Below are 14,765 nucleotides of genomic sequence, written 5' to 3' on the forward strand. Positions count from 1 at the left end.
CATGAACATGGAATATCTTTCCATCTCTTTCTGTTATCTTCAGTTTCTTTAATCAGTGTTTTTTTTTGTTTATTTTTTTATTTTTTTCAATATATGAAATTTATTGTCAGATTGGTTTCCATACAACACCCAGTGCTCATCCCAAAAGGTGCCCTCCTCAATACCCATCACCCACCCTCCCTCCCTCCCACCCCTCATCAACCCTCAGTTTGTTCTCAGTTTTTAAGAGTCTCTTATGCTTTGGCTCTCTCCCACTCTAACCTCTTTTTTTTTTTTCCTTCCCCTCCCCCATGGGTTTCTGTTAAGTTTCTCAGAATCCACATAAGAGCGAAAACATATGGTATCTGTCTTTGTCTGTATGGCTTATTTCACTTAGCATAACACTCTCCAGTTCCATCCACGTTGCTACAAAGGGACATATTTCATTCTTTCTCATTGCCACGTAGTACTCCATTGTGTATATAAACCACAATTTCTTTATCCATTCATCAGTTGATGGCCATTTAGGCTCTTTCCATAATTTGGCTATTGTTGAAAGTGCTGCTGTAAACATTGGGGTACAAGTGCCCCTATGCATCAGTACTCCTGTATCCCTTGGGTAAATTCCTAGCAGTGCTATTGCTGGGTCATAGGGTAGGTCTATTTTTAATTTTTTGAGGAACCTCCAGACTGTTTTCCAGAGTGGCTGCACCAATTTGCATTCCCACCAACAGTGCAAGAGGGTTCCCGTTTCTCCACATCCTCTCCAGCATCTATAGTCTCCTGATTTGTTCACTTTGGCCACTCTGACTGGCGTGAGGTATCTGAGTGTGGTTTTGATTTGTATTTCCCTGATGAGGAGCGACGTTGAGCATCTTTTCATGTGCCTGTTGGCCATCCACATGTCTTCTTTAGAGAAGTGTCTATTCATGTTTTCTGCCCATTTCTTCACTGGGTTATTTGTTTTTCGTGTGTGGAGTTTGGTGAGCTCTTTACAGATTCTGGATACTAGCCCTTTGTCTGATGTCGTTTGCAAATATCTTTTCCCATTCTGTTGGTTGCTTTTTGTTCTGTTGGTTGTTTCCTTTAGTGCGCAGAAACTTTTTATCTTCATAAGGTCCCAGTAGTTCATTTTTGCTTTTAGTTCCCTTGCCTTTGGGGATGTGTCAAGTAAGAGATTGCTACGGCTGAGGTCAGAGAGGTCTTTTCCTGCTTTCTCCTCTAGGGTTTTGATGGTTTCCTGTCTCACATTCAGGTCCTTTTTCCATTTTGAGTTTATTTTTGTGAATGGTGTGAGAAAGTGGTCTAGTTTTAATCTTCTGCATGTTGCTGTCCAGTTCTCCCAGCACCATTTGTTAAAGGGACTGTCTTTTTTCCATTGGATGTTCTTTCCTGCTTTGTCAAAGATGAGTTGGCCATACGTTTGTGGGTCTAGTTCTGGGGTTTCTATTCTATTCCATTGGTCTATGTGTCTGTTTTTGTGCCAATACCATGCTGTCTTGATGATTACAGCTTTGTAGTAGAGGCTAAAGTCTGGGATTGTGATGCCTCCTGCTTTGGTCTTGTTCAAAATTACTTTGGCTGTTCGGGGCCTTTTGTGGTTCCATATGAATTTTAGGATTGCTTGTTCTAGTTTCGAGAAGAATGCTGGTGCAATTTTGATTGGGATTGCATTGAATGTATAGATAGCTTTGGGTAGTATTGACATTTTGACAATATTTATTCTTCCAATCCATGAGCACGGAATGTCTTTCTATTTCTTTATATCTTCTTCAATTCCCTTCATAAGCTTTCTATAGTTTTCAGCATACAGATCTTGTACATCTTTGGTTAGATTTATCCCTAGGTATTTTATGCTTGGTGCAATTGTGAATGGGATCAGTTTCTTTATTTGTCTTTCTGTTTTTCATTATTAGTGTATAAGAATGCAACTGATTTCTGTACATTGATTTTGTATCCTGCAACTTTGCTGAATTCATGTATCAGTTCTAGCAGACTTTTGGTGAAGTCTATCAGATATTCCATGTATAATGGAAAATTCATGTTATTCATGTTATCATGTTATCATGTTATCTACAAAATTCATGTTATCTACAAAAAGTGAAAGCTTGACTTCATCTTTGCCAATTTTGATGCCTTTGATTTCCTTTTGTTGTCTGATTGCTGATGCTAGAACTTCCAACACTATGTTAAACAACAGCGGTGAGAGTGTACATCCCTATCGTGTTCCTGATCTCAGGGAAAAAGCTCTCAGTTTTTCCCCATTGAGGATGATGTTAGCTGTGGGCTTTTCATAAATGGCTTTTATGATCTTTAAGTATGTTCCTTCTATCCCGACTTTCTCAAGGGTTTTTATTAAGAAACGTTGCTAAATTTTGTCAAAGGCCTTTTCTGCATCGATTGGCAGGATCATATGGTTCTTATCTTTTCTTTTATTAATGTGATGTATCACGTTGATTGATTTGAAAATGTTGAACCAGCCCTGCATCCCAGGAATGAATCCCACTTGATCATGGTGAATAATTGTTTTTATATGCTGTTGAATTCGATTTGCTAGTATCTTATTGAGAATTTTTGCATCCATATTCATCAGGGATATTGGCCTGTAGTTCTCTTTTTTTTACTGGGTCTCTGTCTGGTTTAGGAATCAAAGTAATACTGGCTTCATAGAATGAGTCTGGAAGTTTTCCTTCCCTTTCTATTTTTTGGAATAGCTTGAGAAGGATAGGTATTATCTCTGCTTTAAACATCTGGTAGAACTCCCCTGGGAAGCCATCTGGTCCTGGACTCTTACTGGGAGATTTTTGATAACTGATTCAATTTCTTCACTGGTTATGGGTCTGTTCAAGCTTTCAATTTCCTCCTGATTGAATTTTGGAAGAGTGTGGGTATTTAGGAATTTGTCCATTTCTTCCAGGTTGTCCAGTTTGTTGGCATATAATTTTTAATAGTATTCCCTGATAATTGCTTGCATCTCTGAGGGATTGGTTGTAATAATTCCATTTTCATTCATGATTTTATCTATTTGGGTCATCTCCCTTTCTTTTTGAGAAGCCTGGCTAGAGGTTTGTCAATTTTGTTTATTTTTTCAAAAAACCAACTCTTGGTTTCGTTGATCTGCTCTACAGTTTTTTTTAGATTCTATATTGTTTATTTCTGCTCTGATCTTTATTATTTCTCTTCTGCTGGGTTTTGGCTGTCTTTGCTGTTCTGCTTCTATTTCCTTTAGGTGTGCTGTTAGATTTTGTATTTGGGATTTCTCTTGTTTCTTGAGATAGGCCTGGATTGCAATGTATTTTCCTCTCAGGACTGCCTTCGCTGTATCCCAAAGCATTTGGATTGTTGTATTTTCATTTTCGTTTGTTTCCATATATTTTTAAATTTCTTCTCTAATTGCCTGATTGACCCATTCATTCTTTTTAGTAGGGTGTTCTTTAACCTCCATGCTTTTGGAGGTTTTCCAGACTTTTTCCTGTGGTGGATTTCAAACATCACAGCATTGTGGTCTGAAAGTATGCATGGTATGATTTCAATTCTTGTATACTTATGAAGGACTGTTTTGCGACCCAGTATGTGATCTGTCTTGGAGAATGTTCCATGTGCACTCGAGAAGAAAGTATATTCTGTTGCTTTGGGATGCAGAGTTCTAAATATATCTGTCAAGTCCATCTGATCCAATGTATCATTCAGGGCCCTTGTTTCTTTATTGACTGACTGTGTGTCTAGATGATCTATCCATTTCTGTAAGTGGAGTGTTAAAGTCCCCTGCAATTACCAAATTCTTATCAATAAGGTTGCTTATGTTTATGAGTAATTGTTTTATATATATGGGGGCTCCCGTATTCGGCGCATAGACATTTATAATTGTTAGCTCTTCCTGATGGATAGACCCTGTAATTATTATATAATGCCTTTCTTCATTTCTTGTTACAGCCTTTAATTTAAAGTCTAGTTTATCTGATATAAGTATGGCTACTCCAGCTTTCTTTTAACATCCAGTGGCATGATAAATAGTTCTCCATCCCCTCGCTCTCAATATGAAGGTGTCCTCAGGTCTACAATGAGTCTCTTGAAGACAGCAAATAGATGGGTTTTGTTTTTTTTATCATTCTGATACCCTGTGTCTTTTGGTTGGCGCATTTAGTCCATTTACATTCAGTGTTATTATAGAAAGATATAGGTTTAGAGTCATTGTGATGTCCATAGGTTTCATGCTTGTAGCGATGTCTCTGGTACTTTGTCTCACAGGATCCCCCTTAGGATCTCTTGTAGGGCTGGTTTAGTGGTGATGAATTCCTTCAGTTTTTGTTTGTTTGGGAAGATCTTTATCTCTCCTTCTATTCTAAATGAGAGACTTGCTGGAGAAAGGATTCTTGGCTGCATATTTTTTCTGTTCATCACATTGAAGATATCCTGCCATTCCTTTCTAGCCTGCCAAGTTTCAGAAGAGAGATCAGTCACAAGTCTTATAGGTCTCCCTTTATATGTTAGAGCACGTTTATCTCTAGCTGCTTTCAGAATTTTCTCTTTATCCTTGTATTTTGCCAGTTTCACTATGATATGTCGTGCAGAAGATCGATTCAAGTTACGTCTGAAGGGAGTTCTCTGTGCCTCTTGGATTTCAATGCCTTTTTCCTTCCCCAGTTCAGGGAAGTTCTCAGCTATTATTTCTTCAAGTACACCTTCAGCACCTTTCCCTCTCTTTTCCTCCTCTGGGATACCAATTATGTGTAGATTATTTCTCTTTAGTGCATCACTTAGTTCTCTAATTTTCCCCTCATACTCCTGGATTTTTTTATCTCTCTTTTTCTCAGCTTCCTCTTTTTCCATAATTTTATCTTCTAGTTCGCCTATTCTCTCCTCTGCCTCTTCAGTTCAAGCCGTGGTCGTTTCCATTTTATTTTGCAGCTCGTTTATAGAATTTTTTAGCTCCTCCTGACTGTTCCTTAGTCCATTGATCTCTGTAGCAAGAGATTCTCTGCTGTCCTGTATACTGTTTTCAAGCCCAGCGATTAATTTTATGACTATTATTCTAAATTCACTTTCTGGTATATTATTTAAATCCTTTTTGATCAGTTCATTAGCTGTTGTTATTTCCTGGAGATTCTTTTGAGGGGAATTCTTCTGTTTGGTCATTTTGGATAGTCCCTGGAGTGGTGAGGACCTGCAGGGCACTTCCCCTGTGCTGTGGTGTATAACTGGAGTTGGTGGGCGGGGCTGCATTCAGCCTTGATGTCTGCCCCCAGCCCACCGCTGGGGCCATAGTCAGTCTGGTGTGTGCCTTCTCTTCCCCTCTCCTAGGGGCGGGATTCACTGTGGGGTGGTGTGGCCCGTCTGGGCTACTTGCACACTGCCAGGCTTGTGGTGCTGGGGATCTGGCGTATTAGCTGGGGTGGATCGGCAAGGTGCACAGGGGCGGGAGGGGCAGGCTTAGCTCGCTTCTTCTTTGGAGATCTGCTTCGGGAGGGGCCCCGTGGCAGCGGGAGGGAGTCAGACCTGCTGCCGGAGGTTCGGATCTGCAGAAGCACAGCGTTGGGTGTTTGTGCAGTGCCAGCAAGTTCCCTGGAAGGAACTGGTTCCTTTTAGGATTTTGGCTGGGGGATGGGCAAGGGAGATGGCGCTGGTGAGCGCCTTTGTTCTCTGCCAAACTGTACTCTGTCGTCCCCGGGGCTCAGCAACTCTCCCTCCCGTTGTCCTCCAGCCCTCCCGTTCTCTGAGCAGAGCTGTTAGCTTATAACCTTCAAGATGTCAAGTCCCGCTTGCTGTCGGAACACACTCTGTCCGGCCCCTTCGCTTTTGCCAGCCAGACTCGGGGGCTCTGCTTGGCCGGCAGGCCGCCCCTCCGCCCCGGTTCCCTCCTGCCAGTCCGTGTAGCATGCACCGCCTCGCCGCCCTTCCTACCCTCTTCGTGGGCCTCTCGTCTGCGCTTGGCTCCGGAGACTCTGTTCTGCTAGTCTTCTGGCGGTTTTCTGGATTATTTAGGCAGGTGTAGGTGGAATCTAAGTGACCAGCAGGACGCGGTGAGCCCAGCGTCCTCCTACGCTGCCATCTTCCCTCTGATCCTTCTTTAATCAGTGTTGTATTGTTTTCAGAGTAGAGGTCATTCACCTCTTTGGTTAGTTTTATTTTTAGGTATTGTATTATTTTTGGTGCAGTCATTAATAGCTATTGTAAATAGGTCTTTCTGCTGCTTCATATTTAGTGTATAGAATTGAACCAGCTTTCTGTATATTATTTTGTATCCTTTGACTTCATGGAATTCATTTCAATTCTAGGTTTTGGTGGAGTATTTCAGGTCTTGTATATATAGTATCATGTCATCTGCAAATAGTGAAAGTTTTACTTCTTCTTTATTAACTCAGATGCCTTTTACTTCTTTGTGTTGTCTGATTGCTGTGGGTAAGACTTCCAATAGTATGTTGAATAAAAGCGAGAGTGGATATCCTTGTCTTCTTCCTGACTGTAGGGGAAAAGTTCTCAGTTTTTCACCATTGAGTATGATGTTCATTGTGGGTTTTGCATACGTTGAGGTATTTTTCCTCTAAACCTACTTTGTTGAGGGTTTTTATCACAAAGGATTCTGTACTTTGTCTGATGCTTTTTCTGATCCTTTTGAAATGATCATATGGTTTTTTATCCTTTCCTTTTTAAAAAATATTTATTTATTTTTGAGAGAGAGAGAGAGAGAGAGACAGAGCATGAGCAGGGGGTGGGGAGTGGGGCAGAGAGAAAGGGAGACACAGAAGCTGAAGGAGGCTCCAGACTCTATCAGCACAGAGCCCAACGTGGGGCTCAAACTCACGAACTTTGAGATTATGACCTGAGCTAAGGTCAGGTGCTTACCCACTGAGCCACCCAGGTGACCCCTTCATATTTGGTATTAACCGTATTATGTATTTGGTTTCTCCCATGTTGGGTGCAAAAATACTTAAATGATTTTTATATCTTTTTGTTGAATTGTTCCCTTTAAGATTATATGGAACCCTTCTTTGTTTATTTTTACAGTTTTTATTTTAAATTCTGTTTTGTCTGATAGAAGTATTGCTACCCCAGCATTGTTTTGCATGATAAATGTTTCTCCATCCCCTCACTTTCAATATGCAGGTGTCTTTAGGCTTGAAGTGAGTCTCTTGTAGGGCACTATATAGATTCATCCTTTTTTTTTAATCTACTCTGTCACCATATGTCTTTGCAGCATGTAGTCCATTTACATTCAAAGTAATTATCAATAGGTATTTGTTGCCATTCTGTTACTTGTTTTATAGTTGTTTTGGTAGTTTTCTCTGAGCCTTTCTTGCTCTCTTTGATGGTTTACTGGCTTTCTTTAGTGATACTCCTTTCTCTTTATTCTTTACATATGTATTACTGGTTTTGATTTTTGGTTACTGTTAGTTTTGTATATAACATCTGCATATAGTAGTCTGTATGAAGTTGATGGCTGATTAAGTTTGAACCCATTCTTTACTCCCCTCTCCAGCATATTTCACATATATGGTATTATATTTTACAACAATTTATTTTGTGAATCCTTTGGCTGAATTTTACAAATATACTTATTTATACTGCTTTTGTGTTTTTTACTTTTCACACTCTCACTTATGGTCTTTCATTTATACTCAAAGAGTCCCCTTTAATATTTATTGTAGGGCTGATTTGGTGGTAATCATTTCCTTTTTTTTTTCTTTTTGTCTTTGTCTGAGAAACTCTGTATCTCTCCTTCTATTCTGAATGATAGTCTCCCTGGATAGAGTGTTCTTGGCTGCAGATTTTTCCCTTTTAGCACTTTGATATATCATATTAATCCCTTTTTGTCTTCAAAGTTTCTACTGAAAAATCTGTTGGTAGCCTTATGGAGTTTCCCTTGTATGTAACTGTCTTCTTTTCTCTTGCTGCTTTTAAAATTCTCTGTTTATATCACTACTTTTTGCCCTTTTAATTACTATGTGTCTTGGTATAGACCTCCTGGGGTTGGTTTTATTGGGTAACTCTCTGCCTCCTTTTCCATATTAGGGAACTTTTCAGCTATTATTTCTTTAAATAAATTTTCTGCCCCCCCTTTTTTCTCTTCTCCTTCTGGTATCCCTCTAATGAGAATATTATTATGATTGTGGAGTGTCCGAATTCCCCATCTACTCTCATTTTGCAGCTTTTTTCTCTCATCTGCTAAGCTTGATTACTGTCCATTATTTTTTCTTCCAGGTTGCTAATTCATTCCTCTACTTCTTCTAGCCTATTTATTCTTTTTTTTTTTTTTTTTAAATTTTTTTTTCAACGTTTTTTATTTATTTTTGGGACAGAGAGAGACAGAGCATGAACGGGGGAGGGGCAGAGAGAGAAGGAGACACAGAATCGGAAACAGGCTCCAGGCTCTGAGCCATCAGCCCAGAGCCTGACGCGGGGCTCGAACTCACGGACCGCGAGATCGTGACCTGGCTGAAGTCGGACGCTTAACCGACTGCGCCACCCAGGCGCCCCTAGCCTATTTATTCTAACAGATAATTTTTTTTTTATTTTCAAGAAAGTGAGAGCATGTGAGCAGGGGAGAGGGCCAGAAGGAGAGAGAGAGAGAGAATCTTGGGAAGGCTCCATGATTAGCATGAAGCCCAATGTGAGGATTGATCCCACAACCCTGGGATCATGACTTGAGCCTAAATTAAGAGTCAGACTCTTAATGGTCTGAGCCACCCAGGTGCTTGTCAAGTATATTTTTCACTTCAGTTATTATTTTCTTCATCTCTGATTGGTTCTTTTTTAACTCTGTGTTAAGAGTCTGGTCTCAATGATGTCCTTCACTCTTTTCTCAAGTCCAGTGAGTATCTTTATGATCATTACTTTAAATTTTCTTTCAGGATATTACATATACCTCTATTGCTTACGTCTCTTGCTGTGATTTTGTCTTCTTGTTTCATTTGGGACATAATCCTCGGCCTTCTCATTTTGCCTGTTTTTGTCTGTTTCCTTGTGTTAGAATTGTCAACTAGTCTCTTGCTCTTGAGAGTAGTGAGCAGGGTGTGTACTTATAATGAGGTGTCAATTGTCCTCCTCCACAGGGGACATGTAGCTGCTGCAGAGACTCAGGCTGGCAAGGGAACTCCACAGTGTGTGCAGGTGAGGGTTGCAGTTTTAAAAAGATGCCGGGGTCCTCCACAGTAGGTTGGGGGAGGCAGTGTTGGCAAGATTTGCAATGGTCTGGGAGAGGTGACCTGCAGCACCTAAGGCAAGTGTGGCTTTAAAAGGGGGCAGGGTGCAGTGTAAGCACTAAGTAGTGAATGCATGCACCCTGCTGTTTCTGCCACTGCACAAGGCTATGTGATTATGCTGGGGAGTGGGGGGGGGATGGCACCTGCCAGCTCTTTTGTTCCTGGAGAAGTCCCTCAGGAACTCTGAAATTAATAACTGACTCTCCCTCCTGTGCACCCCAGATGTTTTTCAAACTGCTGCTTCTAAGTGGTGTCTTTGAGAACTATTTGTTGTGTGTTTCTTTAAGGGCAGGGACTCATTTTCCTTTCACCCTTTGTGCTTGCTCTCCCAGAGCCTAGCCACTGATTTTTAAGTTCCAGACTTTAAGTCCTGCTTGTTACAGGAACTCATGAAATTCAATTCCTCTGATTTTCAAAGCTAAATGCTGTGGGGATTTGTCTTTCCCAGGCTTTCCACTGTGATAGTCTCTTTGTCACCTCTCTACATGCCTGTGTTGCAGCTCCCTCCCTCTGGTGACCAGACCCAAGGGGTTTAGCTCCCTACTGTATGTATGCCCTTCCTACCCTATTCGATGTGACCTTTCCTTGATATTGAGGTGTGGGGTTTGTTCTGCCAGTCTTTGGATCATTTTCTACATTATTTGTGCTGATGTGAGTGTTATCTAGTTATATCTGTGGGAGGAGGTGAATTAGGGTCCTCTTCTGCCACCTTCCCTGGGGCTCTCTAGACCTTACTTTTGAGGGCTTTAATATTGTCATGAATGCCAGATGAAGTAATTTTTTGGTCTACTTTAGGAAAAGTGGCTTTCAATTCCTTATGTTTTCAAAAGCTAAAAATAGTTTCTATAGTAATAATGTCAGGATAAAATGGGCTATTTTATGTAGTTACATTATCTCTAAAATATGTTGTTTTGTAAAATGATAACTTTAGAACTGTTAGAATCTTCTGGTTTACAGCAGTCCAAATCTTCAACTATATTTTCAAGTATGAAATACTTATTTTCTTGGTAGCGTTTAAATAGCAAGAAGAGTTTATATATTCTTCCCATAATGCATAAATATCTTTTAACTTATATAAATCTCTGCCATCTTAGAAGGGTTGTGTTAAAAGGGAGGAGGCAGGTGTTATGAATCTTTATTCTTTGGTATAAACTACAGTGGCTGAGTGTTAATTGCTTCCAATATTTAAGTAATGAAATAAAGTAATAGGGAATTTTTGTATTCAGATTTTAATACATGGCAGTATGCCTACATTCACTAATAATTTCTCTACATCAAATAAATTATTGTTCCAAGGAGAATACACGAAAGATGGCATTCATTTTCTACATGACTAAAATTTTCATATGCAACATGCTGCTGGCTGTGGGACTATCAGGCTTCTTTGTTTTTCAAAGCACGATTCTGCTTAACTGTTAACTCTGTGCTTGTGCTTTATTTGCAGCATCTGGCGAGGCCCCAATGTAAACTGCACAGACAGTTCGGGTTACACTGCTTTACACCATGCAGCCTTAAATGGACATAAGTAAGTGCTCCTTATTTGGACTAGAATCCTTGTGTATGTAGTTACATGTGATGAACTTTATTATGTTGATGAGACCTGTCTCATGTTGCCAGGAGTCCCTTGAGCGTAGGTGAATTTGAAGAGGCACCAGGGGGCAACACTGACAAGTTAAACTTGGTAGGAATGTTGCTGTGGATGATTATGTGCAGAGTGTAAACTGAGAGAATTATCATAAAATAGTCAACTACCACACGAAGAGAATGAAAGAAGTGATAGGACATGTTAGTTATGCATAACTTACGGGAAGGAATGGGATAAAACCTGTTATTAATGCCTCCCTACCTTTTTTGGGTGTCTTTATCAAACATGTGGAGTATTCACCAAGAGTAAAATCTTGATAGATTCTTACTATGAATATGAGTCACAGGCATTTATATGAACCACTTCAAAATCTTTCACATTTACTTAAAATGCTTTTTCTTTGTTATTCAAGATAGTCTTTCTGGTTTTTAATTTCTTTCTGTGGAATTATGTTTCAGTAATGTGATAGCCTACAATATGGACAATGAAATAATGTGTAACCATAACCATCACTTCATTTCTAGTATTTGACCTACTTTACCTTATGGTTTTGTGCCAGAGTCACAGTGTGAGGAGTCCTTTGAATGATGCAGATGTCCTGTCTTCCCCCATCATAGAACAAAAGGGGTTCTTTTTATGTCAGTCTTTCTTATCTGTCTTTCCTTTGCTCTAATGGCCCAAATTAGTCTTCCCAGATATGGATCATTTCATTTCACTTCAGTTTTTTTTTTAAGACTTTCTTTTTTTTTTTTTTTTTTTTTCAACGTTATTTATTTATTTATTTTTGGGACAGAGAGAGACAGAGCATGAACGGGGGAGGGGCAGAGAGAGAGGGAGACACAGTATCGGAAACAGGCTCCAGGCTCCGAGCCATCAGCCCAGAGCCTGACGCGGGGCTCGAACTCACGGACCGCGAGATCGTGACCTGGCTGAAGTCGGACGCTTAACCGACTGTGCCACCCAGGCGCCCCTCACTTCAGTTTTTTAGATGTGACAATATTGCCTTAAACGTGCTAGATACAAAAAAAAAAATTAAAAATGCTGGTTACCTTTTGCTTTCCCACCTAACCTTTCTTTTATTCTATGAATTGAGACACAGGATCACGTCACACTTGATCACATTTTATGGACTTAAAGTTTTTACACAAGAAACTTATCATTTTGCCATTTATCATTGTGATATTTTTATCTTCAAACTTATTGCAGAAACCTAGCATTATCATTCTGTTTAGATATGGAGATATATCTATATCTACGCATATGTAATTATATACGTAATCATAATGTTTTGTCACTTGGATTCTTAGTATTAGAATTCCCAAAATACATTTCTATTTATCCACTCCCTAGTCTATATTGAATCATCTTATACCATGTAACTTAGCACCTTTTATTTGCTGGATATTTTTCAAACTTTATTGTTGTCCTGATGAATTCATGTGTTCAGATTGCTATCATTTGAATGTTTTAAAGGAATTACTATTTTTTCTTCTTTGTACCTGGGTCATCAGGAATAAAAGCAAATGAAATCAGCCCAAGAAATACAATGCTGATGGCTTCTTTGGTCATCTTAATTGTCATTCCTAATTCAGAGGAAATTCCAGTTGGGAAAATAACTGGAAAGACTATCAAATCTAATGGACAGAAGATCTTAGGCCTGAGCATTGGAGCTATACTGCTTTTCTTGTTCTATCATAGCTTGTCATTATAAGTACTTCTCAAAATAATATTTCAAAATGGATTAGCATTCATATTCCTCCATGATTTTCCATGTTTAGGAAATGTTATTGTTCATACATGATGACCTATGAAGTTCTAACTTATAACCATTGAGATATGGTTCCCTATGCCCACTGCATAATTGTTTGTTTCTATTAGCAGTTTACAAAGTAAAGATAATTTAAGTGAGTTGAATATCAATCATTAAGATTGTGACCATAAAGAGATGAGTGATTTGACTAGATATCTTTTAAGATCTCTTTGATTGCAGATATTCTCTGAGAATTATATATCTCTGCTTTTATATGAAGATCCCATCTTTTTAACATTTTCTAGAAAGATTTTACTTAGTGTCATTGTACAGGCATTGGAAAAAAGCAGGAAAATTTCTGATTCCATCTTCTCATCTCTGCTGGTTATGTGACCTTTCCCCATTTAATTAACCCATCTAGTGCTGAATTCAGTGTACTGAATACATAGGCTGGATATTTCTCATTGTTCCTTTCAATGATTACATTTTATGATACACTGCTTTGGTATTTGTGGCTCAGTTATGTACTGTGATGCTAAAATTCTGAAATTTACATTTCCATCTAGAGTGTAAGATTTACGGACTTTAAATTACCCATGGATTTTTGTAATTAGAGATGATTTATTCAACCCAACCCCCCTCCCCTCATGGAGAAACAAGACCATTCTGGATAAATGACATAGTGGTCATTTAGATATTAAGGTGGGGCTGTGTCTTGAGTTTAAGTGTTTTAGTTCTAAGTGCATGCCTTTGCCAATACTGTACATTATCTTCTCTTTGTGACTCTGCACATCAGTTTCCTAAACTCTTGTTGCTTTCCTCTGTTCTGTTGTCTATTTCTGGACTGCCTCCCATCAACTAGTGTGTTCATACAGAATGCTAATTTTAATATTGGTTTAAGAAAATATATTTGAAGGAGAAAAAATGTCATAGAATATATCTCAGAGCCAGAGAAGAATGTTTTTTCTTTTCTTTGCTTTTGCTATTCTCACTTAGCAAGGTAATGAGCAATTGATTATTTTGTATTCTTCCCAAGCATGCGTTAGCAGTCAGCACAGAAATACATCATTTCCATGTTTGTTGCTATTGTTGTTGTAGCCATCATCTGTAAATTGTGTCTGAAAACATTATGATTTCTAGGCTAAAGTTCATGGAATCATAGAGCTAGAAGTATTATTACAGGGTTCTGTAGTTTATTCTTTTCCTTTGAACACAGGCTTTTCCCTTACCCTCAACATATGGTCTAAGCCTTCGTACTGCAAATTATGCCCATATTATATCCTCTTATTTTGTATGTTTTACTGGAAGCTCTTGTTTATCAACTCTAGTTAATCCTCAAGCAGAATAGGACCTTATACCTGAAATACATTGTTTCATAATGAACAATTCATCTCACTTAGCCAAATCAAGACACAATAGAAAATGTACTTCTGTTAGTGATTTCCTGGGTCATTTGTAATTGCAGATTAGAAAATTATTACCTTCAAATGATAGAAAAAAACCCCTACCGTCAGTAGAACAAAATCCACTAGGAATGATTATAAATTATTTCAGTAGATAGGCAAGAGACCTATTTCTGTTTTTCTTTTTTAAAATATGGAGGATTCATTTTCTCTCTCATGTATTTCTGCTACAAATTTGGTTCTCTTCTCTTCCTAGTAGACATTAGCCAGCCAGCTGGCCTGATTTTCTGCCTTTCTTCTTGTCTCTCACCCTCCTTCCATCACTTCTTTCTTCCCTGCCTCCTTCCCTTTTTCCTTCCTTTCTTCCTTCTATCGCTTCTTCCCTCCCTTCCTTTCTTCTTTCCTTTTCCTTCTTCTGTCCTTCCCTTTTCTCTTTTTCTCATCTTTTCTTTTTTTTAAATAATGATCTTATTGTTCACTATAAAGTTTTAGTAAACATTTGTGTTCATATTTCACTTCTCCTCTTCCTGGCAAATTATTCCTTTCCTTTTTTTCTTAAGTTTCATCTCATTAAACTATATTGGGCACGTTGTGATTCTTGGATGCTGTTTTGAAAACTGTCAGCACTAAATTGTTACGTTTATATCTTTGAAATATATGTGTCTTTGATATGCGTGGGGTTTAAGTATTTTCTGTTCTTGCCTCATTCTTTGAATATTTAATGCTTGGATTCTAGACTCCATTATCTGAAATCCAAATTGTATCCCAAATTGTATCTAGAATCCAGATGGTAAGCTATGTGTACTTTTGATTCACTCTTTCTTAGGTTTTCTAATGAAAGGAGAGAA

The 14,765-nt window shown here is 38.7% G+C and overlaps 1 protein-coding gene across 14 annotated transcripts in view; it reads left to right on the forward strand.

The window, feature by feature from the left end:
• Nucleotides 1-14,765, forward strand: part of ANKS1B (ankyrin repeat and sterile alpha motif domain containing 1B) — a 1,084,349-nt gene that overhangs the window by 150,589 nt on the left and 918,995 nt on the right. For all 14 annotated transcript variants that reach the window (XM_058741681.1, XM_058741678.1, XM_058741679.1 and 11 more), the window contains exon 2: nucleotides 10,624-10,704. In XM_058741681.1, the coding sequence (XP_058597664.1) occupies nucleotides 10,624-10,704 (81 nt within the window). The remainder of the gene's footprint in view (nucleotides 1-10,623; nucleotides 10,705-14,765) is intronic.

Source organism: Neofelis nebulosa, chromosome 8 (genome assembly GCF_028018385.1).
Source record: "Neofelis nebulosa isolate mNeoNeb1 chromosome 8, mNeoNeb1.pri, whole genome shotgun sequence".
NCBI classification, from domain to species: domain Eukaryota; kingdom Metazoa; phylum Chordata; class Mammalia; order Carnivora; family Felidae; genus Neofelis; species Neofelis nebulosa.